The sequence below is a fragment of the Caenorhabditis remanei genome, chromosome V (assembly GCF_010183535.1).
Source record: "Caenorhabditis remanei strain PX506 chromosome V, whole genome shotgun sequence".
Classification (NCBI taxonomy): Eukaryota; Metazoa; Nematoda; class Chromadorea; order Rhabditida; family Rhabditidae; genus Caenorhabditis; species Caenorhabditis remanei.
Genome location: NC_071332.1, coordinates 13451554 through 13478642, shown reverse-complemented (window position 1 = coordinate 13478642; position 27089 = coordinate 13451554). Strand labels below are relative to the sequence as shown.

The following is a 27089-nucleotide window of genomic DNA, read 5'->3' as shown; positions in this document are numbered from 1 at the left end:
ATATGACCAAATTTCCAAATTTACATCATTCTGCACCAAATTTGGAGATTGAAGTGCTTTTGATATGACCAAATTTTCAAATTTACATCATTCTGTGTCACATTTGGAGAGTGGAGTGCTATTGCTATGGGCAAATCTTCATTCTTCTGTGCCTACATTTGAAGAGTGGAGTGCTTTTGCTATGAAATTTTTTAGATTCATACCCTTGTGACCAAATGTTCTGACTGAAGGTCTTCTGAAATTTTGTTTTCTGTGGCTAGAATTCAGACCCTAGTGTTACAATTTCGAGAATGCATATTTCCAACCATTGCAAATATCCACATCACGTGAACCTATGGCGTAACAACTGTAAAGCAACTCGTGACAGGTAAAATTCAGTTAAGATACATAATTTTTCCAGCTCATTCCCGAAGAAAGTCGTATCAATCCTTGGAAGTCCATGCTTAGGGGTTTCGACGAATCCTGTAAATGCAAAACCATAAGCCATTTTGAGCCACTATAAGGCCCACGAGAGGGAAATTGAGGGGTTTTAAGGACGCGGAGAGAAGTATGGGAGCGTATAAGGCGAACGAATTTTTGTAGTCGATGCGTCTCTCGCTTGGAAGGTGTGGGGCTAATTCTCTGCGTCTCTCTCACTCACCCACTCTCTCACTATGTAACCTATCCTTCACGCCTATCATTGATGAGGCGTCTATCCTTAATGAGGTCCTTAGTGCTTATCCTTAATGAGGTGCCTATCCTTAATGAGGTACACATCCTCAGTGACGTGCGTAGTACACATACCGGCCTATCTCTACGCATATCACACATTGGACTTTTTGGAAAATCAGTCAGAGTACCGGGTTGGGTATCGAACCTACCGGAGGCGATCGACCGCACGTGTAACCTAGACTGAGAGGTAAGAGGATGTTTATATACCGAGCGCCGGCGCCCCCTCGAGCGCCCGGTGTGGGGAGCGAGGGGGTTGTGTCTGCGTCTCTCATGCCAAACACACCTCGTGAGACGCAGACACAACCCCCTCGCTCCCCACACCGGGCGCTCGAGGGGGCGCCGGCGCTCGGTATATAAACATCCTCTTACCTCTCAGTCTAGGTTACACGTGCGGTCGATCGCCTCCGGTAGGTTCGATACCCAACCCGGTACTCTGACTGATTTTCCAAAAAGTCCAATGTGTGATATGCGTAGAGATAGGCCGGTATGTGTACTACGCACGTCACTGAGGATGTGTACCTCATTAAGGATAGGCACCTCATTAAGGATAAGCACTAAGGACCTCATTAAGGATAGGCGCCTCATCAATGATAGGCGTGAAGGATAGGTTACAGAGTGAGAGAGTGGGTGAGTGAGAGAGACGCAGAGAATTAGCCCCGCCCCCTCCAAGCTACAAAGTGAGAGAGTGTGTGAGGTGGAGAGACGCAGAGACATGACTACAAACTACAAAAGTTCGCCTTATACGCTCCCATACTTCTCTCCGCGTCCTTAAAACCCCTCAATTTCCCTCTCGTGGGCCTTATAGTGGCTCAAAATGGCTTATGGTTTTGCATTTACAGGATTCGTCGAAACCCCTAAGCATGGACTTCCAAGGATTGATACGACTTTCTTCGGGAATGAGCTGGAAAAATTATGTATCTTAACTGAATTTTACCTGTCACGAGTTGCTTTACAGTTGTTACGCCATAGGTTCACGTGATGTGGATATTTGCAATGGTTGGAAATATGCATTCTCGAAATTGTAACACTAGGGTCTGAATTCTAGCCACAGAAAACAAAATTTCAGAAGACCTTCAGTCAGAACATTTGGTCACAAGGGTATGAATCTAAAAAATTTCATAGCAAAAGCACTCCACTCTTCAAATGTAGGCACAGAAGAATGAAGATTTGCCCATAGCAATAGCACTCCACTCTCCAAATGTGACACAGAATGATGTAAATTTGAAAATTTGGTCATATCAAAAGCACTTCAATCTCCAAATTTGGTGCAGAATGATGTAAATTTGGAAATTTGGTCATATCAAAAGCACTTCAATCTCCAAATTTGGTGCAGAATGATGTAAATTTGGAAATTTGGTCATATCAAAAGCACTCCAGTCTCCAAATATGGCACAGGATGATGTAAATTTGAAAACTTGGTCATTGCAAGAGCACTCCAATCTCCAAATTTGGTGCAGAATGATGTAAATTTGGAAATTTGGTCATATCAAAAGCACTCCAGTCTCCAAATATGGCACAGAATGATGTAATTTTGAAATTTCACAAATACACTCCGTTTATGAAATTTCCCCATATCAAAACTACTTCAGACTCATAACTTGGTTACAGATATACTTCACGCTCAAAACTTGGTCACAGCAAATTCTGTCTGAAAACTTGTAGAAGCACATGGTTCACAATTATTTATAGGTTATAGGTGGGCATCGACAATTATTTATATGTGAGCAACGACAATTATTTATATGTGGGCAAAGACAATTTCATAAGTTCAGGCACAAAATCCATATGGGAGTGTAGATCCATCGGAAACGATGCGTCTCTTGTTGAACGTGAACTGGAATTTTTTGAAAATCTTTTTGCTGTAGACGTGGTGATATGCATCGCGATACATGACGTGTTGCGGAAATTGAACTCGGGTTCGTTGATATACATCCTGCAGAACTTCATCCACCATGTTTTTCATCAGATCAAAAGACATTAGGTTTTTGACGACGGAATTGACTGTGATGCCTTTTGCTTTTCGAACGACCTGAAAATTTGGTAATCTATCGCATTAAACTTGTTTATACCACTCACCTTCAGGGATTCATCGGCTGACACCTCCTTGTAGCAATACGTTTTGGGACCTAGGGTTACAAATTCTGTCATTGCTCCATCCAATTCGTCAGTAAGCTGTCCGAGATAAGGTCCGATTTCTCCACGCAATGGGTCATTTGATCCTTCGGGTACAGCATAAATGATTGAGTCCGTATCTGTAAATTTTGAGTGCGAAAAATTGACCACTGACTGGAAAATACCTGTGTACATGATGTTTTCCGCACCAACCATCTCCATGAAGCGGTAGAGTCGAAGACGAGCATAAGACGTAGTGAGTGCAGCAAGTTGCATTGCACTGGTTTTGAAACTTTCAAGAGTTTCTGCCTGTTTCCTGTATTTGATGATCAGAGCATCATTCACGCATAGTACATCCGAAATGACGATTGTTGTGTCATAGAAAATGTTCCAGAAAACCGTTGGGTCTGTCACTATGCAAGTCGTTTCACGATCCACTCGCTGTGCAAATTTGCCCCACTGAAAAAAATTGGTTTATCTACAGTGAGAACATTGAAAACCATACCAGTGAGTTCAACATCAACTTGGCAACAGCTCTCTTCCCTGGATTTTTTGAAAACCGTGAGTAGTCCGTGAGATGAATTTGTTCCTTGTCAAAGTATGCTTTGCAGTACGCGTCTTTTTGAGCATCTGTGATGACATTTGCTGGCCATCCTGTGCTATACTGAAAACGGCTGAATAAATTAGGCACCCAGCACAGTCTCACTCACAATTTTTTCCTCCATCATTTGGTTGATGTACGAGGTGAATAGTCCTCCACGACCACTTTCATCGTTTTGCACCCAGTTTTCATACTTGACACCCTGCAAAAATAAAATTACATGAATCCCCCAAATACCTGTCTTCACATGGAACACTTCTGTAATTTGGTAGCCTAAGCTCAATGCTTTCTGGAGTTCCACTGTAGTAAACGTTCCGCTGAACAAACGATCATTGTCCGAGTGTTCACAATCATGTTGATTTGAGTCTCTACAGCATTCTGAAAAACTGATGAGGTTTCTATGTTGACTTTTTCCGTGACAAACTTTTACAAAGACCAAACAGGAGCTTTCCGTTGTCCTTGATTGGTAACACTGGTAGCTTCAGATGTCGTGGTGGTAAGACTTTGCAGCTCAAAAACCCGCGAAATGTCAAATCGGTTGGTTTCTTCATTGGTACTTCCATGGAGCTTTTAGGTACATTTTCAGGTGCACCAATAGGAAATGGATCGTGTTTCATCACCGTAGGATAGAGACTGAAAAGACTATAGTTTTTGATGAAAGTAGAGCCGGAAATCACCTGACTACGTCTGCATATCGTAGTGTTTTACCCTCATTGTTGGCGTATAGTCGAAAAACTTCGGTTCTGCCACCTGTCAGTGCCCTGTCACAGTGTAGAAGTCCCTAAATTCATTTATGTGCAGATGGTGTATGCATTGAAATCTTACCACAGCTTCATAGTCTCGAAAAAATGCGGCCATCTCAGGATTTCTCAAAAGCTGCTTCTTCACTTCACATTCCCATACAACTTTGACTGGGTGAAATTCACGTAAGGCATTCAAACGTTCCTCATCTTTCAGGCGAATTTCTTTGGCACTTTCACAACCTATCATGGATTCTTCTGAATAAGTGCACTCGTGTGCATGCCAGTAGCAGCCCTGCAATTGTGATTATTTAGGAATCTCGTAGCTGTGTTCACTTACGAAAAACTCAACGATGAGTCCTTGAGGATATTTTGGACATGGATGTACAAAACCATCCACTCGGTACCTCCCAATCTGAAAATTTTGCATTATCGTCTGTGAGCCTGTGTGCTTCACTCACCTTTTCTTCACCATACGTGGTTGACATGTTCAGCTGCACATCCTCTTTCGAAGCGAACCACGCCAAATATTTTTGACTGACTTCTGATGCATTCATTGATACTGACGGTTTCACATCCAAGACAATCGGCTTTTCTGAATCCAAATGATTTCGACGAAACACAAGAGCAGCTGCTGATGCCGCAGTCGTAGACTCCTGAAAGTGTTTGCGTGGTACAATTTTTACGGAAACTTACCTCCAGAAGACAAACGTTGGTGATTTTTTCAAATTCCGTCTCGAAGAGTCCCATTGAAGTTGCCAGAATGTATACGTCGTTGTAGCAATACTTGAAAATCTCTTCGACAAAGTTGAAAATTTTGCCTTCATCCCTTTGTGCACTCAAAAATGTTGAAAGTTGCTCTTTGACCGCAGACGATTTGTTGTCCATAGCGTAGTGACAATCTTCAGGAAGCGGTCCCACATAAGTGTAGTTTTCGGGTTTGATGAACAACACCGGAAAATCCCTGTAAATTTCAAGAATAACTTCACTCTGGTCTCACACTGTCATACCCCTTGACGGAATCCACGTTGAACGTCTTTCCAAGTGAGCTCAGACTCATTGACAGGTATCGAATTGAGTCAAGAAGTTTTACTCCATTGTGTTCCATGAAAATCAGTTTGGTTCCATCCATGACAAGTTTGGGTGAAGCTTTGTTGCTGGCAATCAAATTCTCAAGAATGAATTGACCATCGTACCTGAAATATACCACATCTTTGTAATTATAACCAACATCAAAATTTACCCAGATGCATTATGTGCCACGACAACCGCTCCTCGGTGGTGATCAGCAAACAGCCACTTTGTCATCTCACTTCCAACATCCACGTTTTGATTCTCGATGGTGATACATTCAATGACCTTCAATCGACCATCAGGTGCACATTTCAAGCACATCATGTTTCTTGCTTGTTCCATGTCATTTGGAATAAAAGTTGTGCACTCTGGACAACAACGGAGCGCCACGAACAAGACAGGGTGTTGCTGTCCAGTTGATTCGTCGGCTCTGCTCTGAAATTTTTAGAGTGTGAACTTAATTTTGGTGAAATGTAAACCTCAATGTCGAAATATACACGACGTCGTGTCAACTTTTTCTCATTTTTCTTTGAAATGGGCATCAAGCAATTGTGCGGCGTAATTCTTTGGCAATTGCAGCGATAACACCATTTCTGCCCGCACTTGTGCCGATTGCCTTTGTTCGTGTAGTAGACGTCCTCGCATTTCTTACACACTGTCGTATAATCACATCGACTTTTGCCATTCTTTGGACCTGAAAGAAGTGATTTTGAGCTGGAGCTTTCCTACAACCAAGCACCTACCTTTTTTGATATGATTTTCATAGCAGGTTTGAGATTTGAATAACACGGTGCATGTCTTGCATCGAGTTGGTTGATCACTCTCTGTAACTGGACAATGACGTTGACCGCATAAACGGTGAACCAGTGGGCATTTATAGTGCAATACAGTATTGCGGTAGCCTCTATTGCAGAGAGCACAATAGTAATCGGTCCGGAGTAGTGCACAAATACTTCTGACACCTCTATAGTGTCCATCGTCCAAGTACAGGGCCAGTTGTTTTTTGTCACCAACGTATGGTCCTGAGTAGAAGGGTATGGTGGAGTTTTTCACAAATACAATAAGCTGATGTGTTCCGGCAAAAACTGTGTTTTGAAAACGCTCAACATCCATCCTACAGAAGTTTGACGATTTCGAAACACCTGCTTTCTGCAAGTTTTCTGAAGTTTAGTTGCTGAATTTGATCCAAATCTTACCTCCTTCATAGCTTTCACAGCTTCGTAAACTTCTTGGCAAATGTGTGGTCGCTTGAACGTCTTTCTCAGTGCATTGCGATACTTGTTCTGGCTTTCCTGTGTTCTACAGATTTTCCAATTGTAGTACATCAATGTCTGGTACAGTGCATGAACCAGACAATCTTCGATTACTGAAAAATGTTCAAAATGATGATATTGACTTGAACAACGTGGTTCATAGAGTTTTACCTTCGTTCGGCATGATGTTGGATCTGCGTAGTTTGACTTTGGGTAATTCCTCGTTCATCTCAATCTCCAATTCACTCGATTTTCGTCGTTTTTCAAATACAGTGAGTTCTAGGATTTCGCCAGTGTCAAAGCGACGTTTACCGCTACCAACTGGTGGATTGATATATGTAAATCTGGCATTGATTTTTGGAGTTTCAAGTTCCAAGACAGACTTGTTTGACTGTGACTGAAGAGCAAGACTTTGAACAATGTGTTCAGCCTTGATCCGATCAATCGGTTGATAGCACAAACCGACGCTTTCAGGAATCTCGCTTGATTCAAATACAATACCCACTTTTGTGCGGGGGTTATTGAATGGGTCATAGCGATGAGCGAGTTCTATCAAAGTTTCAGCAAACATTTCAGGACCTCGTGGATCAGTTGTCATAGAGTCAGGAAGTTCCAAGCCTAGCGTGCGTGAAATGATTCGACCTTCAAAATGACCCTTGGGGGTCTTTTCGTGGACTCCCAAAACACGGACCTTTGCTCCACCAACTTGCTCCTGGTAAAAATTGCTGTTAGTAACGGTACCACAAACTTCAAGACTTACCTCTTCAAAGTTTTCTACCATTATGGTTGTAGATCTTCTTGAAAATCAAGACAATGTTGGGATTGATGGTGATGATGGAAGTCAAGACAGGGTTGGGATTGATGATGATGATGATGATGATGAAATTGATAAAGGTAAATCGCGTCAAGAAAATCAATGACGTTCACTTCGGAGTGAAGTGTGATATGGCTTGTGGAATTGCGTTGATTGCCTTATATACCCCTTCATTCTCGTCTGTTGTGTTCAATTACTCCCCAGGATTTGTCAGTTTGCACCATTATCTGTTCTTATAGCTCACATTTCTCCATTTTTCATTGACCCATCGGAAATCTGTTGAAAAGTGGTTGTTTGTGTCATAGTGTGATGACTCATTTCCGTCTTTCCTCAGTGAAACTTGGATGGTTTCCACGGAATATGAAGAATTCCTTGCTCTGCCCGATATATGCTGAACCTTGAAACAGTGAGTCATCATTGATGAGTCATCCTTGATGAGTCATTCTTGATGAGTCATTCTTGATGAGTCATTGCGACAGGTCACTTTCAGGGTTTCAAACTTTCGATTCTGATGAGTCATCAAACCAAATGGTTTTGCGTTACGATTTTTGTGTTTGGTGTTCATTTCATTGTTTCACACAGTTTTCGTATGGATAAGTCTGATTTTCTGTTCTGGGTGAGAATGCTCAGTTCTCCACGTTTCAGGTGGTTTTCTGTCCTTGCTAAGGTAACCCAGAATTATTCACATTTCCAAATTTGTGAAGGTTCTCTTCGTGATCACACAGGATGCATAGGGTGCTCTGCACAATATTGCTATTTTTTGTTCAGTACAGTTCGTTAAGCGTTCATTAACCGCTCGTTCAGATATAGAGAAGAATTACGTGAAATCCACGATTCTTGAATTTATAATGTATTTTTCAGGACATCGTTGCTTCCGACCGCGTAAGCTGCCTTTGCAATTCTGCAAACCTGATTTCGATAGGGCAAAATGTCTGCCTAATGCACGAGGACGATCAAGCATTGGTGATCCATTTTTGAGAACTTTAGCGCACACTCTCCTTCGTGACTTAGTTCCTTGGACTATATTGAAAAACTATTTGACTTCGTCTGGCTCTTTATTCCTTCTCAACTCCTACTGCTCCACTGTCGCATCAACCATCTCTCTAGCAAGTGTGGTGATCTCGTTGTTATCGTAGCTGCTCATTTCGAAAACACAATGGGTATTCAAAAACCTGTCGTGAGTAATGAAGTAAGCTCAGGATATGTATATCAACCTAGTCCCCAAGATCAAATTGGAGTGGTGAGGATTACAAACACTTGATAGTTGAAAAATTCCAAAATCGTTCAGGTTTCTTCAAATGGTCTGGATCAGTACTTTTATACATCCCCATCAACTCAAAAGCCTGAAAAGAAGCCTGAAGCCTACGTTTTCAACTTTGCCAAGGGTTCCATGCCCATTATCCACATTCAACCAAAACCCTAGTTTGTTTGCTCATTGTCCTCCAGTCGTCTACTCCGTGCAAGATTTTCACCTACTGGTGATGATTCATGCTTCACCTGCACCTCGCTTAATTAAGTTTTTCAACTTGACCTACCCCTTTTTGCTGATGACTCATGTTTTTCAGACACCTATTTAAGCGCGATGTACTCATCACTTTCTCATTTCCACCTTCACTTTTCCGACTTTTATTCGCATCCCCTGTTATGCTTCCTCTCCTCGATAAATTATTCGCTCCAAATTTCTTATGATTTTTAGAGAATGTCTGGTGTTCACCCCGATTATGGTACTCCTACTAAACCCAAGATGAACTGTCAACGCGAGAAAGGTCCATGTTCTGAAGATGGCAAAGAGGTTAACCATGTACCGATGAAGAAGAAGAAGAAGAAGATTCCGAAAAAGAAGGTCGTTACCGCTGAAGGTGAAAACCCTGGTGCTAAGCGTGTGAGTTGACCTGAATTTGTTGAAAACTCAAAATGATTCTGTTTATAGTGGTTGTATGAGAAAGCTGCTGAATCCATTATTCCTACCGAGGCCAAAGCCAATGTTATGCCTGAACGTCTTTTCAAAGGTTTGGACCCACTTATTGTTCACATGTGTACTCCATGCAAGAAGTTCAACTCAACCCGCGAAACTTCCAAGATTGAAGATGGAATGATCCAGATTCGTGAGTTTACTTGTATCAAAATTTCAAAAGTTTCAATTTCCAAATTTCAGCTCTTGCTTTGTGTTCCGTCTGCCGCTCTCATCTAATTTCTCAGAAAAACATGAAGTTCTTCCAACACGATTGCCCGTCACTCAAGAAGGAACTCAATCTGTGAATCTGATAATTTTTGTTCCTGTCCTCTATTTCTAAACTTCTTGTGTACTTTGTTCACGTCATCTTTGAAACAATGATGTTGGTTCGTGTTTTCCAAAATTATGAGAAATGAAGAAGTGTGACTGTTTGTCTTGTGTTGCATTGTTGATGTAGCATCCTCATCACTACTTCTTAAATTTCTAGAACTGTAGATGAATTGCGGAGCAAATTTTGCATGCACCTGAGTAAATTGTTTCGTTGGTCACTAAGCGAATTGATTGCAGTGTTCGTTGTCCAATTTTTGTAGATGTATACAATGTCGCTAACCTGAATCAATTGGTGTCGAACGAAAGTTGAGGAAATTTCTCGGAACAATGACGTAATGAATATGGAATGAAATTCACATGACGCATAAGATACATGACTTTGAGAGAGCATAAACTCAAGAACATAGTCGTGCGTCGTTTCAGAATTTTTAGAGATGCGAAAATATTCCCACACCCCATAACTTGAAACCTTGCGGTATGTAAAGTGATTTGCTTGAAGCAACAAACTGCCGGTATGCACTCACAAAGTTTACATCGGTGATAACGCTAATCAGAGAATCATGTATTGTTAAGACACATCTACGTAGACTTTGGTTTCTACAACAAATTTTCGTTTATTCATAGTTGGTAACCCATTGCAAAGCCGTGAACAACCGCTTCACATCTTCCATTACCACCGTTCAGATGACCCTACGCTGGTATCACCCACGCTCCTCCCCTCCTACACTGACACCCCCGTGACTCCCCTCAGTTGTGTGTTTCTAAGCCCCCATCCCTACCTCTCTTCGCAGTATCTGCCGTGGCTGAAATCATAGATGAATTCAATTGCACTACTTATACCACTGAGGTGAGTTGAATTCTGATAATGATTCATAGCACAGAGATCAAATCAAATTCATCGGTATTTCAGTTTGTCTACTCTCCAAGTGCCGTCGTCTGCGATAACACCATATCAGATACATCTTGCCAGGCCTTGTACCTACCTGCCGATGACGCAGCTGAAGTTTTATATCCAGTTGCTGGTGGAAATGCTGGAAGACCATTCAATTGTTACAACACAGCCGGAGAAGCAGGAGCAGCAAATCCCGACATGGTCCGTGCCGCAATAAGTACATGCCCAAAGACTTGTGGTTTCTGTTGTCTGACTAGTGATTATAATTGCAGAAATGTTCAGTGTAAGGGATTCTTCTGTAAAACATCTCATCAAAACGAGTCCATTTTCAGTCCCTCGTCTCAACTGCGCTACCATCACTGCCGCACAATGTCGTTCCACTCAATGGCGTACTATCATTGCCGAGGATTGTCCATCTGCATGCGGATTCTGTAATTCTGGAGGATGTGTGGATGGTGTCATGGACTGTGCAAATGATCTCTCCGTCTGTAACGCTGTTGGAATGCAAGACTTTGTGAATACTTATTGTCAGAGAACTTGCAACCGATGTGCATCCACTACTGCGGCTTCCAGTGGCACCGGAACAAGTTGCACAAGATTTGTTGGAGATTCAAGTACCGCTTGTTCCGCATGGGCTGCTAATGGATTCTGTACAAACACATTCTACACGCTTGCACAGAGAAGACAGTACTGTGCGACAACGTGCAGAATCTGTTAGAACCGCCGGAATGCAGATAGATACACAGATGAGAAAATGGTGACAAGACGACGACGACAACGAGAATTCTTGTTTTTTGAATGACCAACTTGAAATAAAGAATTTTCTTCAATATTTCTCTTTTTTTCCCTGAAATTATATACAACTGAAATTTGTTCACACCAAAATCCAAAATATTCCATATCTCAGACCGAATCATTGCGTAGTTTAGTTCTGAACTTTGAGTTTTCGTCTTCCCTTCTAGAAAGCGTGAAATTTTTCCATTCTTCGCTTTGAAGAGAATCAAGAAACATACATACTCCACTCACTAAAAGTGAGGAAGTCAACGAACCGGATGACCAAGCATAGACGTGGGAAATTATGAAAGTTGAGTTGAGTTTTGTGATATCACGTAACACTACATGAAGCAGATCTTTCACTTTTGGTGAATTTAACGAAAAATGTGTTCCTCTTCAAAATGGCTCGAAATCACTTTTTGGGTGGAGTTCGTTGGATTTTTCTTGTCTGTCTCGTCACATTTCATTTTGATTTATTTTATTTTGGAGAAGCCGAAGGCAACATTCGGGAACTATAAGTATCTGATGATATCATTTTCGGCAAGTGGTATTTTCTACTCTTGTCTGAACTTTTGGTGCAAGCCGGTTAGTTTGAGAATGATGACTTTGAAAATACATGTGTTTCATAATTTTAAAGAACATTCATCTCTCGGAGACCAGTTTTGCAATTTTCACAATTTTGAAAACTTCTGGAGTATCCCAACCGATTGGTGTCGTGCTTATCAGTAATTTTGTTTTCAGGTTTAATATTTCTGAATTTTCTAATTCCAGCTTTCTACTGCTCTTCATATGCCATGATGCTCTCTCTTTTATCCGTACAATTCTTCTACCGTTACACTTCTGTCATTTCTCCTTTGAATTCCACTAGATTTTCTCGAAAAACAGCTCCATTCTATATAATCTATGTCATGTCATTCTTCAATATTTGGGCATTATTGACCTATTTCATAAATGGACCAAGCAATATGAAAAACCAAGAATTTATTCCTGCATTCCAGATTGAATATTGTCTTGGTCCAACTGATTTCTCATACATTGGAGCAAAATATTACTATTTTGAAAATGAAATTCGCAGGTATCACTGGCCATCCTTCATCTGTATCTTCACTATGTCCAGTCTGATGTGCTCCACATTTTCTGGTCTTTCTTATTTTGGAACATGTACATTTAAGACTCTCAAGAAGGTTGGATTGACTAGTTACGGATCTAAAGAACTGCAAAATCAACTGTTTCGAACTCTCGTTGTTCAAACTATCATCCCAACAATTTTCATGTATTTTCCAGTTTCCTGTATGTTTTTATTCCCAATGATTGGGTTGCAAATTGAGCAAGTTGCTATTTTTATACCTATCACTGTATCTATATATCCATGTTTGGAACCGATGGTAGCCATGTACTGTATCAAAGACTTCAGACATCGGATAAAAGGTTCGTCCTTGATGTTCAGAGTTCTTATAACACTACTCTTAAATATTCCTCTTTCAGGCATACTAACTTGTTCGACAGTCACCCGTATTCAAGTTTCTTCGACTCAGCGAGATTCTTTCTTTTGATTTGAATTGTGAAAAAAAAAACATTCTCCTTTAATTAAAACTTCATATTTACAAACACAAAACTCGAAATTACACATTTAAAAAACTATTTTACTGCGACAAATTTTACACTGAACTGCACTGGTCTTTTTAGAAGTCCAAACGGAGTAACTGTTTTCATTGTTGGGATTTCTCCAACTGGTTCAAGGTTATAATCGAGAAGCATGTTGCCGAGAACCTGGAAATAAATATTTTTGAAATTTCACCGGTTGTATTAAATCTCTTACCAAATAGAGCTCTGCTTTAGCCAATGATTCTCCGAGACATGCCCGTTTTCCAATTCCAAACGGTATCAATTTCTTGTCAAGACCCTCTTCCTTCAAAAATCTTTCCGGATCAAACTCCGTGTGATTCTTGAACAAATTCTCATCCACATGGATCATTCCAATATGCGCAGTGACGGCAGTACCGGCTCGAAGAGGCTGTCCGTCGATTACGGTATCTTGTTCAATAATCCGGAAAAGGTTTACATTGAGAATAGAAGCAATGCGTTGGACTTCCTGAAAATCAACTTTCCTATCGAAAATTTTATTTAAAAACTTGAGACTTCTTAACATATTAGATTGTTCTCAACTCACACTAATCACTGCTGACAGGTATGGTGTTGCTTTCCTATCATTCAAAGAGAGTGATCTATGTCCTCCAGTCACGTGTTCCAATTCTTCTCGGGCTTTTAGAACTACGTCAGGGTAATTCAAAAGACAAGCACATGCCCAAGTCAAGGTAGTTGAGGTTGTCTCCTGTCCGGCCAACCAAAGGTCGTAGAGGTCGACAGCAAGGTTATCAAGTCTGAAAGAGTACTGTAGACTAAGAGTCATAATATAATCTGACTCACGTAAAAGTAGACTCCAATCCATCCTTCTCATCTTTCTCCTTCTTCATCAGATAAGCATCCAAAAAGTCATCTGGCTCATCGTGTAACACATGCTCTCCTGACTCAATCTGTGCCACTCTTTTCGCAATATTTCTCTTTGTCAATTCCAGAACCCAATCGAATGGTTTAAAGATTGCATCTTGCCTCCATTTCAACCACTTGGATTGAAGAATGTGCACTGGACAGAATATATCCAGGAAACCAGTATTCTCAAATCCTTTTGATAGATTGGTCTTCAACTTATCGAAGTCAGCGTCGTCCTGAACGTCATAACATGAAGGTCGAAAGGATTAAAAGTATGAAATCTGAAATAATATGTACCTGCTCAAACCTCTCATTGATAAGGATTTTGTTGATGACACTGCCAGTGAGGAGATCAAAAAACGAGCGCGCACACGTCGAAAAACTTCCTCCTTTGTTGTTATTACCAGTTGATAAAAATTCTTCAAACCTGAAAACATATATTGCTAATTGGAATGTTATTTTCAGCTTACCTATGTCTATACTCATCCATGATTCTCTCCTCCATAATGTTCCTTCCAAATCCGAAGTTTCTCAACGTTGTCAATGCAAATCTCCTGTGCTCTTGCCAGAATTCTCCATTCGACGCCACAACTCCTTTGTCAAATCTGATATAATTCATGAGTCCTGGAGCATATCTTGTTCCGAACACATTTGCTCGCTTAACATGTGTTTCATGTGCCACTTCATAGTCAGAAATGAAAACAGTTGGGAGGGGGCCGATCCAGAGAGTGTATACTTTGCCGAAAGACTTCTCAATCTCAGCGTAACCTTCGACGATCCCTCCGTTCTTCCAGCAGTAGTAGAGAAGTTGGTGTAGGTTTCCAATGAGTGGAAGAGGGTACGGTCCTGGAATGGAATTCAATGACTGTGCTCTTGATCAGAGCTTGTTCAATAATGAATGCTCTCAGAGAATCTGAATTTTCCTGGGAGCTACACGGATAGAGTCTTTTCCTTGCCCACCAACCTCTTGGCAACTGCTTTCTAGCCTTCCATTGATGCACCAAAGCGACTGCCAAAATAGTTGAAAATAGAAGGATAAGAAACATTTTTTTAACGATTCAAAAACCTCTCCCTCTACTCTCTTTTTATAATCCAACCTATCAAAAAAGGGAAGAGAACACAGTGGTCTTATCATTAATCACGATTATCACCACTCCGGTATCATATTGAAAATAATGTAAACTCAAAGGTCAAAACAAAACAATGTTTTCATTTTGTGGGAGAATCGGGGAGAAATAGAGAAAAAGGGAAATAGAAAGAAGTGAAAAAGTCAAAGATCTTTGTGAAATTGTCGGTTCTTTTTGTCTCTTGTCTGACAGCTAGACATTTGATATATCGAATTAGGAAGATTAAAGAAGAGGAACGAAAGATAAGCAATTTCAGTGATGATGTCAGATGGTCAAGAATTGGAGAAACAAAACAAATGGTTTGAAATGAGAAGAATTCAAGAGGGAACAGTGAATTCTTGCATTGAGAAGACTACTGAATTGCTTGTACTTGCCACAAGGACGCCGACTTTCCTACGACGGTTTCGGGAGCAGCACATCTTGTCTGAAAGAATTTCAGATCATCTTCCCATCATCAGATCCATTTTTTTGATTCTCAACTCACTCGAACTTCTCAACTTCAAAGACTTGATGCACATAATTGCTACGAGAGGTTCAAGACACGGATAAATAGCCACAAAAACTGGAATTGAATTGGCCATCGTCTCAATTTTTACACCAAACATTGGTAGATAAAACATAATTGACCCAGGCAAATACATGAATATTGTAGGGATGATAGTTTGGATAATCAGAGTCTTGAATAGTTGTTTCTGAAGTTCTTTCGATGCATAACAAGTCAATCCATTTTCCTTCAAGACACTGTACGTGCGGCATCCGAAGAAGATAACGAAAATAAAAGTAGAACTCATCAGAAACGTCTGGATTCCAATACCAATAAAAGACGGAGCGTGAAATAATCTTTCTCCATTTTCCACGTTTTTATAATAATATTGTGGGCCAAGATAAGCATACTCTTCAGGCTTCAAGCAATAGGAATTTTGAAATTCTATTTCCATTTCTCTATCTTTGCTCTCTGTTGGCCCGCATAAAAAGTAACTCGAACATCCAAAGATACCAGAGTACACGACAACAAATAAAGTCCAGAATATGAAGGATTTGGAAGAGAAGCGGGAAGCCAAGTATAGAGGTGCAGTGACAGAAGTGTACCGATAGAAGAAATGAATGGAGAGGAGAGAGAGCATCATTGCATAACACGAACTGTATATTCCTGAAATAAAATAGCATGCTTTGTCAAGTGGAAAATTTAAAAACATTCGAATTATTGAACTTCCTTATTCTATGTCCACTATCAAAAACTTGCACAATACCTATCTGTTTCAGCTTAATGTTACATTCGGTTTTCAAATTTGACTCAAATCAAAATATCATTTCCTGTTTTTCTCAGATTCCAAAAACATGTTTTGAGTTTTCTATTTCGCAGACAAATGATATATGTTGGTGGCGTACTATTATCACGCCAGTAGTGACGAATATTACTTGGCATTTTGCTGAAATCAGACAGATTTTTCGTCATTCTGATCGTTTCGAACGATATAGACTAGAAATGTTTGGATTTGGAACTTGTTTCTCAAATAAATGTTTGTTTTCAACCAACCCAGTGCTCTTACATCAATTTTTGTATTTCGAAACTTACATATTAGGCGTTTCGAGAATTCTAATATTTCGAATAACGACTAGGTTTCTACAAGTGAGCTCCAACCAAACTAAAAAAATTAGCAAGAAAATGAGAGACGTAGAGATGATTAGAATTATTTTGAGTGGATTTAGTTGGAGCCATTTTTAATACACAATGCACATTTGAAACTGTTTTATACCATACTCACCAACTGCAATCGAACCAAGGAATTTGTTTAACTTTGAGTATCTCAAAACGGTAAACACAATGAATGAATTTTCTGTTATATGCACGTTCTGAAATTGTTTTTTTTACATGAAAAAATGAAATAACTTTTTCAGAACTGACCGGTTTGCTGATGAAATTGCAAGTGGAGTAGAACATCCCAAGTACGGAGAACGCCATCATCAGGTATTTGTAGTTCCCAAATGTCTTCCTTGATTTATCAGAAATTGCAATCAACAGGACACAGTTTGCAGCAATCGAGAGAAGAAATCCGACACTTTCCGCGTAAAAAGTTATGTGGAGCCATTTCGTCGAGCAAGAATTCATGTTTCAACGGGGGAGAATACGAGCCAAAAAGGTGGGAACAAGAAGAAAAAAAGAGGAAAAATGGGGAAATGAGTCGTGAGAAAATTGGAAGAGGGGAAGGGGTTATTAGTGATAAAAAGAGATATGTTGAGAGACAGACACTCTCTCTTGTCTATAGGGAATCTCGTCTAATTGGCACTTTCGAAATTTTGTTATTCGGAGTTTTAGTGGTGGAGATGTATGAGGAGTCAGTGACAAATTGATATTGTGGTGAAGTTGAAAACAACTGAGATTCAGGTAATGGATTTGAGCAAATCAAAAGCTTAGATATCTCTCTTCATACAAGTTCCGAAAGAAGTCGTACATTTCATATTACCTTTTGATTTCTCTAGGGACTTTTTGATTGCACTGTTACAAGTACATTTTTCAAGTAAAAAATCATGGTGTAAATATCAGATAATCAAAATGCTTTGTTAAAACACTAAAGTTTTTGATCTAGAAAGCCAATTCTTTTTAAACAACGACAGCAACATAAACTGCTAAAAAGTAGGAATAACAACAATCCATCCAAAATTATAAAATTCTATGTTCTGCTTCTTGTAAATCTTGTGTTACAGAAAAATCAAAATTCGACCCATTTTATTTCAAATTAATAAATTACTTTCACAAAAAAATTGTGCACAATTCAAGAATTCATTTTTATGCCCGTTTAGATGACAACGACCTAAAGTTATCAGGTGAGCACACCTTTTCAGAACAAATAAAACGTGAGCATCATCAATGTACACATCACAAAACTGCAGGATGTTGCTGAACCGTCATCGTCATCTCCCTTTTCAGCGTGCTGAAAATTTCCGATATTAATATATTTTAAGGTCGAAAATTTAAACTCACGGTTCCTAACTTTGCAACTCCAGCCACCACATTTGATTCGATTTGACATTCATTGGTACCTCTTCTAATTTTGAAAAATCCGCCTTCTCCAAATTTGATTCCCCAAGAATTGGCAACCAGCCAGTAGTCAACGTCATTTTCAGTTCCCCATCCAATAATTTTAACTGCGTGTCCCCCAACAAGTTTTCCCGAGACATAATGATAAACTCCTGATTTGTATTGATAGAAATCTTCATATACTTTGTAAGAGGCCTCAACTGGTCCATTATGATAGATTTCGTACTGGATAGTTGAGACGGCGTTAGTAGTGGTTGCTAGTCTGTAGGCAGAGGTACCGTAATGTTTATCCGTTGTATAGTTTGCAGTCGTGTATGAAGATTGGCAAGTGGTCTTGCAAGTGGGCGTTGTTGACTCAACACATGGAGATTTTTGACATGGAGCGAATGAATACGGCATGCATCCGTTCCCACTGTAATCTCCTCCGGTAACTGCTCCATTGGACTTCCAAAATCTCATTGCCTCAATACTATACCCTCCCTGACATCCTTTTCCACATGTGGTTCCACAACACGAAAGAATATCTTCCACAGAAATAATTGGTTGTTGAGTTCCATTCGATTGAATACAAATACGATCAGAGATCACTTCAGCCGCACCGAAAGCCCAACAAGATCCACAGGTTGCTTGGTTACGAATTAATTTGATGGATTTGCAGTCGGGCCAGTTTTCTCTTGCATCGAATGTGTCTGGAATTGGCTCCGGAACGATTTCCCCGCTGACAAGAATCTCGCCACTCTCCTCTTCCGGAAGAGGATCTGCAAATCTTTCATCCATAACTTTGAACTTCATTTCAGAATCAGAGATGTCATTGTGCTCGGCGAGCCAGGAGGTTTGAGCAGTATTAATGTGATCTACAAGTGCTTTTCCAGTGAGATGTGTCGTCAACGCAGGAGGAGCGTAGTTTTCTTGAACTACGAAGGCGTAGGTGGTGGATAGGAGGAACAATTGGATCTGCAATGTTAAATGTGGAATGTCAAACGGAAATATCACAAATTGAAAATCCAGCTTCAAACTATAAATCAGGGCTGAAGTATAAAAAAAGGAAAAAAACTCACGAAAAATTTCGAAACCATCCCGGAAAACTGAACGAAAAAGTGTTAGAAATGAGAAATTTTGGCTGGAATGACAATAAAACCACTTCGTTTTGGTTTCCTCTTTAAGCAAATACTTTTTCTAGTTTTCCTTTCACTCTTATCAGTTTAACATTTTCAGTTTAGTATCTTCACCTCCTCCTCTCTGATTTTTTGTTTGAGTATTGATCTAGAACAGGTGGTGTTAGTCATAGAGAGGACAAATCAAGGAATCAATTTGGAATTTGTTATCTGTAATTTGAAGATGATATCATGATTATGAATTAGTTTTTATTATCTATGAGTCAATGTGATTATGTCAAAGACAAGAGTGAGTTACACTGCAAATTAGTCTTTGGAAATCAGTCTTCAATAATGCTGAAATTAGTTGCCCGATTCAAAAGAGAAACATGCACCAGCAAAAATTATGATTCATTCGTATGACTTTTTTTGGCAAAAAAGTCTATTCAGATGAAATTCATCTACAACTAATCGGTTTCCATTGTTTTTTCGACAACAATTATTCAGATCTTATCACTTTCTCTCAGAGATACCATACTACAAATAAGTCGAAAGAAATAGCAATAAATCTGAAAATTCGAAACTCAACTTTTTCTTTTGTTTATATTGTGTGACTGTTTCAATATCTCATAAGTTTATAGTTCCAACATTTTAATGTGGTTTTTTCAACTTTATTGATTACAAACAGATAAAAAGTACGCATATATAAATATTTTCAAATATAATAAATATCTATTTGAATAAATTTTTAAAATTTCTGACAATTTTGAAATTTGATCTGAAACCATTATTTCTTAATGACTTCTGTGGAGATGGTGAACCAGTGAGTTCTTTAGAGAATGTTACATGTAAAATGTTAGCTGACAATTTTGAATACATGCACAAGTTTTATCAAGTTGAACATGATTACTTGGAAACTAATTAGAAGAATTCAGGCTCAAAGAATACTTCATTAAAAAATTTGGAGGAGAGGAGAAGCTTGTGAAGACACTGACCGAGTTGAAGTTTAAGGAGTGAGTATTAAAATCTGAAAATTGCTTTAAAACTTCTCAAATATCTCTCAAAAGCTTTCAGACCAAATGATAATAATCGCGGAAATCTTATCGCTAGTTTCATATTGCATGCAACTATCTCATTGAAACCAGAAGATAGAGTAAACTTGAAAGAGAATGTAAACAACATTTTCAAAATCGAAAATGGATTTGCATACCGTAAATTGAACGAAAATCAGGTCTCTCGTGGTTATACATACGTCACTCACTCATTTCTTACTTCCACGCAACTCCTGGAATTACGGAAGAAGACGTTCGAGAGATAGTTGAACAATCTCTTCAAGAACTGAGATCCCAAAAACCAATCGCTGAACCATCTGATCAGAACGAGAATCGCGGTTTCATGATAACCGGTTTTCTGTTAAAACTAGCGAGTACCCTTCAAAACAAACGTTTCTTCAGCCGCGTCAATTCAAATATCTGTGAAATTTTTAGACAAAATTTCAATGTAGGTGCTCTCCAATGAGAAAGTGCATATATCATATTTATTCTTTACAGAGAGTCACTCCTCAGATCCTTGAGGCTATTGTTAATCGCATCATTACCACAATGAACTATGACCATTCGGAGAATAATTGAATGAAGAACGAATACTGGTGCCGTGTAAATGCCTATTTTTCTTCCAATGTTCATTACGTATACTTTTTTTTCAAAGAACCTATATTGATTATTCTTCTATTATAGGAAATCTGCAATAAATTTTTCAATATTCACAACTACGAAAAATATAAAAATCAGTTTCAAAATGGAAAAAAATTAATTTGAAAATCTTCTGAACAGGAATTTTCGAGCAACTGTATAATCGAAAAACTACCACATCGAGTATACCCTTAATCAAATCAACAAAATTAGAACCGTCTTCACTTCTGATCATAATAATTGTTGTGTAATTAATTCAGTTATTCAGTGGGAGATACTGTAACCCTGATTCTTTTTCACTGATTTATTATGAATTGATTTCTAAAAGGAATGAATACTGATAGTGAGAACAAACTGTGCCATTTCATTTCACGCACGTAGGTCACATTTCTTCAATAATTCGACGATGAGTAGATCAATGGTATCCACATAATTTTTTAATTTTAAAATATTCTGCTTTTATTCCAACTACGGTTTTTCGTTTGCCACCATCTTCGGATATTCTAGGTACTGCCTAATCTTCGAACACAGAGTGCAGAGTTGCATGGAATTCCGACTTCCGACTTCCGACTTCCGACTTCCGGGCATTTTTTCCATTCCGACTTCCGACTTCCGACTTCCGGATAACACAAATCACTTCCGACTTCCGACTTCCGACTTCCGGATAAGGAATTTTACTTCCGACTTCCGACTTCCGACTTCCGGATAAGGAAAATCGCTTCCGACTTCCGACTTCCGACTTCCGGATAAGGAAATTCACTTCCGACTTCCGACTTCCGACTTCCGGATAAGAAAATTCACTTCCGACTTCCGACTTCCGGATAAGAAAATTTCACTTCCATGCAACTCTGACAGAGTGGCGGACTCTAACGCGTTTTCTACTGTCAATATTAAAACGAAAGGCAATAAATAAGTTCTTCATTTATGTTACGGCTTCTTCTCTTGAGAATATAAAAAAGATTGAATATGTACAAAAAAGCAGAATAACTGAGTTCAGAGCGTATGGGACTACAGTGCGCGTCATAAATATGTGCCACCCCCCAAAAGTGAGTGTTCCGTGGAAACGAGAAATTTTCGGAAAAAGTGACTGTTATAATCAAATTCAGCGTGCAAAAAAACCTATATTCAGAAGTTTTTACGAAAATCTGCCGAAAATTAAGGCCAAGCCACGAAAAAATCGAAAAAACGACCGCGTCATAAATATGTGCCACCTCCAAAAAATTGAAAATTTTTTCAACTTTTCGTATTTTTTTCAAAGTTTTTTGAACTTTTCTTTTGTTTAACTGATTGTTTACTTCAAATCAATTAAAATTACTACGTTTTTCACTTGAAATTCATTTATTCACAACAATTTTTTATGCGATAATAGCCAAATTGTCGTATTTTTAGGGTTATTGAGATAAGAAAGTGCAAAATCTAAAAATATTAAATATATCAGGGTCTGAAAAAAATGATATGGAGTATTACTAATTCTATGACAAAAAGTATTACGCTTACAGACTCCTAACCCGTTCGTTCAGGCATGTTGAATCTCGTATGAGATACCTTCTGCATGCCCAAATGAGATTGGGCAGTCAAATTGTCGTCCTGGATGAGCTAGTACCAGATTTTTAATGTGTTCACACTCTTGCATGTAATTTCTAGATATTTTACTGATGACTGAATGCCATTTAACTGATTCTTGACTCTGTCGAGGATTGTGAGTAGCTCCTGAATCCGAGAAATATGTATAAAATAGAGTCCTGCCGACAACACATGTCAAAATACGTGATTTCTCACAGTTCCTGGGATTCAGGAGCTACTCACAATCCTCGACAGAGTCAAGAATCAGTTAAATGGCATTCAGTCATCAGTAAAATATCTAGAAATTACATGCAAGAGTGTGAACACATTAAAAATCTGGTACTAGCTCATCCAGGACGACAATTTGACTGCCCAATCTCATTTGGGCATGCAGAAGGTATCTCATACGAGATTCAACATGCCTGAACGAACGGGTTAGGAGTCTGTAAGCGTAATATTTTTTGTCATAGAATTAGTAATACTCCATATCATTTTTTTCAGACCCTGATATATTTAATATTTTGAGATTTTGCACTTTCTTATCTCAATAACCCTAAAAATACGACAATTTGGCTATTATCGCATAAAAAATTGTTGTGAATAAATGAATTTCAAGTGAAAAACGTAGTAATTTTAATTGATTTGAAGTAAACAATCAGTTAAACAAAAGAAAAGTTCAAAAAACTTTGAAAAAAATACGAAAAGTTGAAAAAAATTTCAATTTTTTGGAGGTGGCACATATTTATGACGCGGTCGTTTTTTCGATTTTTTCGTGGCTTGGCCTTAATTTTCGGCAGATTTTCGTAAAAACTTCTGAATATAGGTTTTTTTGCACGCTGAATTTGATTATAACAGTCACTTTTTCCGAAAATTTCTCGTTTCCACGGAACACTCATTTTTGGGGGGTGGCACATATTTATGACGCGCACTGTATTAAAGCATCACAATATTAATTCAGGCATCGCCATTATGTTCAGTTCAAATTGATGTTTGTGCAATGGAACAACGTTAACGACAAGTTTTGGATGATCGTCTGAAAGTAATTATTTGAATGAAAAGAAATTGAATTTAATACTAACTTATTGTCGATTGAAACCGTTCCCATCCAATTCCGCTTTCTGGGAAGGCATCTCCCTTTGCATGGGACACAGTTCACAGGTGACGGAATTTCGTTTGACAGTTGCGAAGGTAGTTCCGTTGACAAAGGGAATAGGCATTCTTGGTTTCTGAAAAGCTCTCAATTCATGAATTAAGGTAAATTTATTCCACCTCGGGAACAGATCCAGACGTTTATAATCTTGACCAGTTATCAGTGGGAAAAGATGTTCGTAGTATCTAAATTGAAATTATGTAAACACTTTGACTGGCAACACGTTAACCTCAGATAAAGCTCAAGGGCAGAAAAGCCACTCAAAGTGGGCTCAAGTTGTGTTGCCTTCAAAAAACATTCCGTTTCATCGTATTTAGATGCGTTGTCAATCACGAACGTCAGAAGAGTTGTGTCCTGTTCAACAGTGAAGGATTCCTCTTCTTTTTTCTCCTTGTTGATGAACTCTTTTTCGAGAAGAACTGGATGCAATGAGGAAACGTGTTCAGAAGGTTGTCCAGTCATCAATGGGAACAAGTACTCATGGTTTCTGAAAACATAAAAAAACTGATGACTAAGAATTCATTGTTTGTTCAATTGTTTGTCATAAAAAAAGTGTAGATCTTTTTGAAACATAGACATCTTATAAGATCTGACTCATAAAATGCTATTTACTATTTCACAAAATGAACCTCATAAAACTATTTTCGATCAAACTTTTCAATTGCTAGAAGTCACGATTTGCACGTTTTTCTGAAACATGCTTTTGGAAAGTCGGTGAACATTCATTGAACTGAAATTCAAAAAGTGATCAGAAATTCTAGCTGATTATAAGATTTGTTAAACCGGTAAACTACCTCAAGTACAATTCCAACACAGTTTTTGCTGAAAGAGCGGAAAACTGTTGTCTCGCCTTTTCGAAAATTTCATATTGGTCGTAATGGTGAGCATTCTCGACAATAAACTGCAAGAGAGCTTTATCTTCTTCAAAAGTCAGAAAACCTTCATCAGAAGGTTTCGTGGGTGATGAAGATGTATTGTTTCGAAGTTCGGAATCCAACTCGAACGTCTCCTTGAATGGTTTACCGGTAATCATTGGATATAGATATTCACGATATCTGTAATTGCAAACAGGTTTTTTTTTTCTCATTCCGCATGAAAAACCTTAGCAAGAGTTCCAGAGCAGTGTTCTCAGAGAGTGCGGGCACGATTTGTTGGGCTTTCATGAAAACTTCCATCTCATCATATTTTGAAGAATTTTCGATCAAAAATTGCAGCAGAGCTTCATCTTCCTGAACAGTGAACGAGACTTTCATGCTGAAATTGGTCACTAAAATGAAAGCTTTGAGTTTAGTGAAAACATTTGAAAATATGTAGCTGGAAAGTGAAACATAGATTAGTCAAAAAGCTTGCGACATTTACAGTATTAAGTTGGAAAGTCTTTTAAAAAACTTTAAGAATATTTCAGAGATTACTCAAAAAGCAAAATTTGATTGTAATAGAATGCAGTCCAACGCCTATTTTATACATGTTTGAAAAGTATAAAGTTTATTCACTCAAGTCATCCTTGATTGTTTTGTAATTAAATATAGACGAGTATCAATAAACTTTTCTGAAGATAATAAAAAATTTCCGACTGGTTTATTTGCTTACAGTGCCTACAGAAAGTATTCAACTTTTTTTTGCATTATTTTACTCCCATTTTGAGAAATTAAAATTTAGGAACCAGAGAACTTATAAAACTATAAAAATGTTCAGGTTTACAAAACTAATGATTTTCCTACCGTTCTTTTCTCCTAAATTTATGTTACCCACATGTTTCATTTTCTCACATCAGTTCAAAATCAAAAAGAAAAGAAGAATAACAACTTTTACATCAAGAAAAGACATACAAAAAAATTAAAAACTTAAAAAATGAATAGAAAGATCAACGAAAAGTTCATCATATAGAGGGTTGTATTTTAAAAAGAGCGATAACTCCAACTTGATCAATTAACCGTTGTGCTGATCGCGCTCGAGGGTTTCGATGATAAGATCGAAAATACGTTCGATTGCGTTGACCGTGATTGGAGTGCCTTCCTGAAAATCAAATTGTACTTCAATGTTTTGTCAATATTCGTTCAACTCATTAACTTACATCGAAAGAATCCCCAAAAACTCGACGGAGTAGGCGTACGACACGTCCATTAAAATGAGTGTTGTTGAGTGTATGGCCAAGCTGAATAAGAAAGTTTCCGATGAGATTAGCAATATTCTCATCGTTGGAAACAACATTTTCCAAACGAGGCTCTCGGAGTATGTGGATGGTATCCTCGACGATTTCGCGGACTTCATCTTCCGACACGTTTTCCTAAAGTTCAACAAATTGATGACCGGTTGAATAATATGCATTTACCTGTCTACCGTCCAATCTAAGACTAACAATGCCGTTTTCAGTATGAAACATTTCATCAATCCGTGGTTGTAGATGATTGCGGGCTGCCTCGCCCAATCGCTGGATTGATTGGAGCAGAAATGTTAAAATGAGTCCTTCACGGTCATTGTTTGGAGCTTGATTCCCCCTGAAATATACAAAAGTGCAAATATATAATTGAACTTTGAGCTCACACTTGCTCCTCTCGATTTAGCATTTGCTGACGAAATGCTCGCAAAATAGCCAAGTGTCTGGAAATTTTAGGATGAAGAGATTTATTGAATCCAAACAAAATGAATGACAGGGCATAGAAAACATTCTGAAAGACATAGACAAAACACCACAATAGACTGAAGAATAGAACAAAGAACTCACTCCTCCATGATGTAGATCGCAAAGCCAACTGCCTGTAACGATTGATTGATAAAAGAGAAATATCGTTAGATTTGAAAATTCAGAGGTAAATTTCTTCGTAAAATTACTAATGAAACTCAAAACCCAACCCCATAAAAATAAAATTCAGAATGAGAAAACCTGGTACGAGTCAAACAATATACGTCCTCTTTTTTTTCAAATATATAAAATTAGCCGTTTTCTTCTTATCAAGATGGGCATTAAACAAGTGATAATTTAAAAAGGAGGAAGAAAATGATGGCGAAATTTCTAGTGACAAAAGTTATAGCGGAAAGAACTTTGGCTTTTAACTGTGGTTCAACACTAAAGTAGATCAGAACTTTTTGTTCACTAAATCTTCTTTCGTGGTCATGAACTGGTTACCAACTAGGGAAAGCTTTCCAGTCATCGGGGTCTTGCTCCGGGTCATGATTCAAAAATTTTTTCAGAGAAACAGTTTCTAATACGCAGTAAAAACAAACGAAATATCTTTAAAAGAATTCTGTCTTTGTTTTCTCTGTATTTCAAAATTATTAAAGAAAATAATAGCTTTCGTTTTGGGAAAAATAGAATTTTTAGAAATAGTCCTTAAAGAAGTTCTTTCTTCATGTCTTTGCAAAATAAAACAAAACATTTAAAAAAAAAGCCGTTCTATTTTTGGGCAAAAAATTTTTTTATTGTAAATCTGGTAAACGTCCTGTGAAAATTATGTTTTGAGCCTTAAAGTAGGAAAAGTGAAATATAAAAGAAGCGAATCTAGTAATATGGAAAAGTGAAGAGAGTCGAATTAATTTTATTACAATTTTTTGGTACTTCATGTGCAAATGAGAATCTTTCGACACGGAGTTTTTCATGGTTTTTGTTCAAACTTCGTCATCAGTTTATTCCTCATAGATTTTTATTTCTGCACATATTTCTGTCGATTGCAGTCATAAT

General features: G+C 38.4%; 10 protein-coding genes across 10 annotated transcripts; 5 read left to right on the top strand and 5 right to left on the bottom strand.

Annotated features, from left to right (window-relative positions):
- Positions 1–8461: 8461 nt before the first annotated feature.
- Positions 8462–8728, top strand: GCK72_019660 (uncharacterized protein; the record flags this gene model as incomplete). The annotated part of the gene is made up of 2 exons (XM_053733148.1): positions 8462–8545; positions 8594–8728. The coding sequence occupies 2 exons, from the start codon at positions 8462–8464 to the stop codon at positions 8726–8728; spliced, it is 219 nt and encodes a 72-aa protein (XP_053582061.1).
- Positions 8729–9004: 276 nt separating this feature from the next.
- Positions 9005–9564, top strand: GCK72_019659 (uncharacterized protein; the record flags this gene model as incomplete). Its single annotated transcript, XM_003101916.2, has 3 exons — positions 9005–9187; positions 9236–9410; positions 9461–9564. 3 exons carry the CDS (start codon positions 9005–9007, stop codon positions 9562–9564), a joined length of 462 nt encoding a protein of 153 aa, XP_003101964.2.
- Positions 9565–9636: 72 nt separating this feature from the next.
- Positions 9637–11199, top strand: GCK72_019658 (uncharacterized protein; the record flags this gene model as incomplete). The annotated part of the gene is made up of 3 exons (XM_053733147.1): positions 9637–9645; positions 10500–10764; positions 10814–11199. 3 exons carry the CDS (start codon positions 9637–9639, stop codon positions 11197–11199), a joined length of 660 nt encoding a protein of 219 aa, XP_053582060.1.
- Positions 11200–11871: 672 nt separating this feature from the next.
- Positions 11872–12808, top strand: GCK72_019657 (uncharacterized protein; the record flags this gene model as incomplete). Its single annotated transcript, XM_053733146.1, has 3 exons — positions 11872–11980; positions 12027–12683; positions 12741–12808. 3 exons carry the CDS (start codon positions 11872–11874, stop codon positions 12806–12808), a joined length of 834 nt encoding a protein of 277 aa, XP_053582059.1.
- Positions 12809–12893: 85 nt separating this feature from the next.
- GCK72_019656 (uncharacterized protein) lies at positions 12894–14791 on the bottom strand (the record flags this gene model as incomplete). The annotated part of the gene is made up of 7 exons (XM_003095659.2): positions 12894–13025; positions 13075–13347; positions 13426–13636; positions 13683–13981; positions 14043–14172; positions 14216–14591; positions 14710–14791. The coding sequence occupies 7 exons, from the start codon at positions 14789–14791 to the stop codon at positions 12894–12896; spliced, it is 1503 nt and encodes a 500-aa protein (XP_003095707.2).
- Positions 14792–15189: 398 nt separating this feature from the next.
- Positions 15190–16982, bottom strand: GCK72_019655 (uncharacterized protein; the record flags this gene model as incomplete). The annotated part of the gene is made up of 4 exons (XM_053733145.1): positions 15190–15296; positions 15357–16022; positions 16639–16726; positions 16779–16982. 4 exons carry the CDS (start codon positions 16980–16982, stop codon positions 15190–15192), a joined length of 1065 nt encoding a protein of 354 aa, XP_053582058.1.
- A 730-nt stretch (positions 16983–17712) lies between these two features.
- Positions 17713–18988, bottom strand: GCK72_019654 (uncharacterized protein; the record flags this gene model as incomplete). The annotated part of the gene is made up of 3 exons (XM_003095651.2): positions 17713–17805; positions 17856–18866; positions 18971–18988. The coding sequence occupies 3 exons, from the start codon at positions 18986–18988 to the stop codon at positions 17713–17715; spliced, it is 1122 nt and encodes a 373-aa protein (XP_003095699.2).
- Positions 18989–19803: 815 nt separating this feature from the next.
- On the top strand, positions 19804–20324 carry GCK72_019653 (uncharacterized protein; the record flags this gene model as incomplete). The annotated part of the gene is made up of 3 exons (XM_053733144.1): positions 19804–19829; positions 19942–20019; positions 20081–20324. 3 exons carry the CDS (start codon positions 19804–19806, stop codon positions 20322–20324), a joined length of 348 nt encoding a protein of 115 aa, XP_053582057.1.
- Positions 20325–23201: 2877 nt separating this feature from the next.
- GCK72_019652 (uncharacterized protein) lies at positions 23202–24663 on the bottom strand (the record flags this gene model as incomplete). The annotated part of the gene is made up of 5 exons (XM_053733143.1): positions 23202–23293; positions 23357–23595; positions 23640–23897; positions 24205–24465; positions 24512–24663. The coding sequence occupies 5 exons, from the start codon at positions 24661–24663 to the stop codon at positions 23202–23204; spliced, it is 1002 nt and encodes a 333-aa protein (XP_053582056.1).
- Positions 24664–25339: 676 nt separating this feature from the next.
- GCK72_019651 (uncharacterized protein) lies at positions 25340–25977 on the bottom strand (the record flags this gene model as incomplete). The annotated part of the gene is made up of 4 exons (XM_003095629.2): positions 25340–25426; positions 25485–25697; positions 25743–25908; positions 25955–25977. 4 exons carry the CDS (start codon positions 25975–25977, stop codon positions 25340–25342), a joined length of 489 nt encoding a protein of 162 aa, XP_003095677.2.
- Between the last annotated feature and the right edge of the window lie 1112 nt (positions 25978–27089).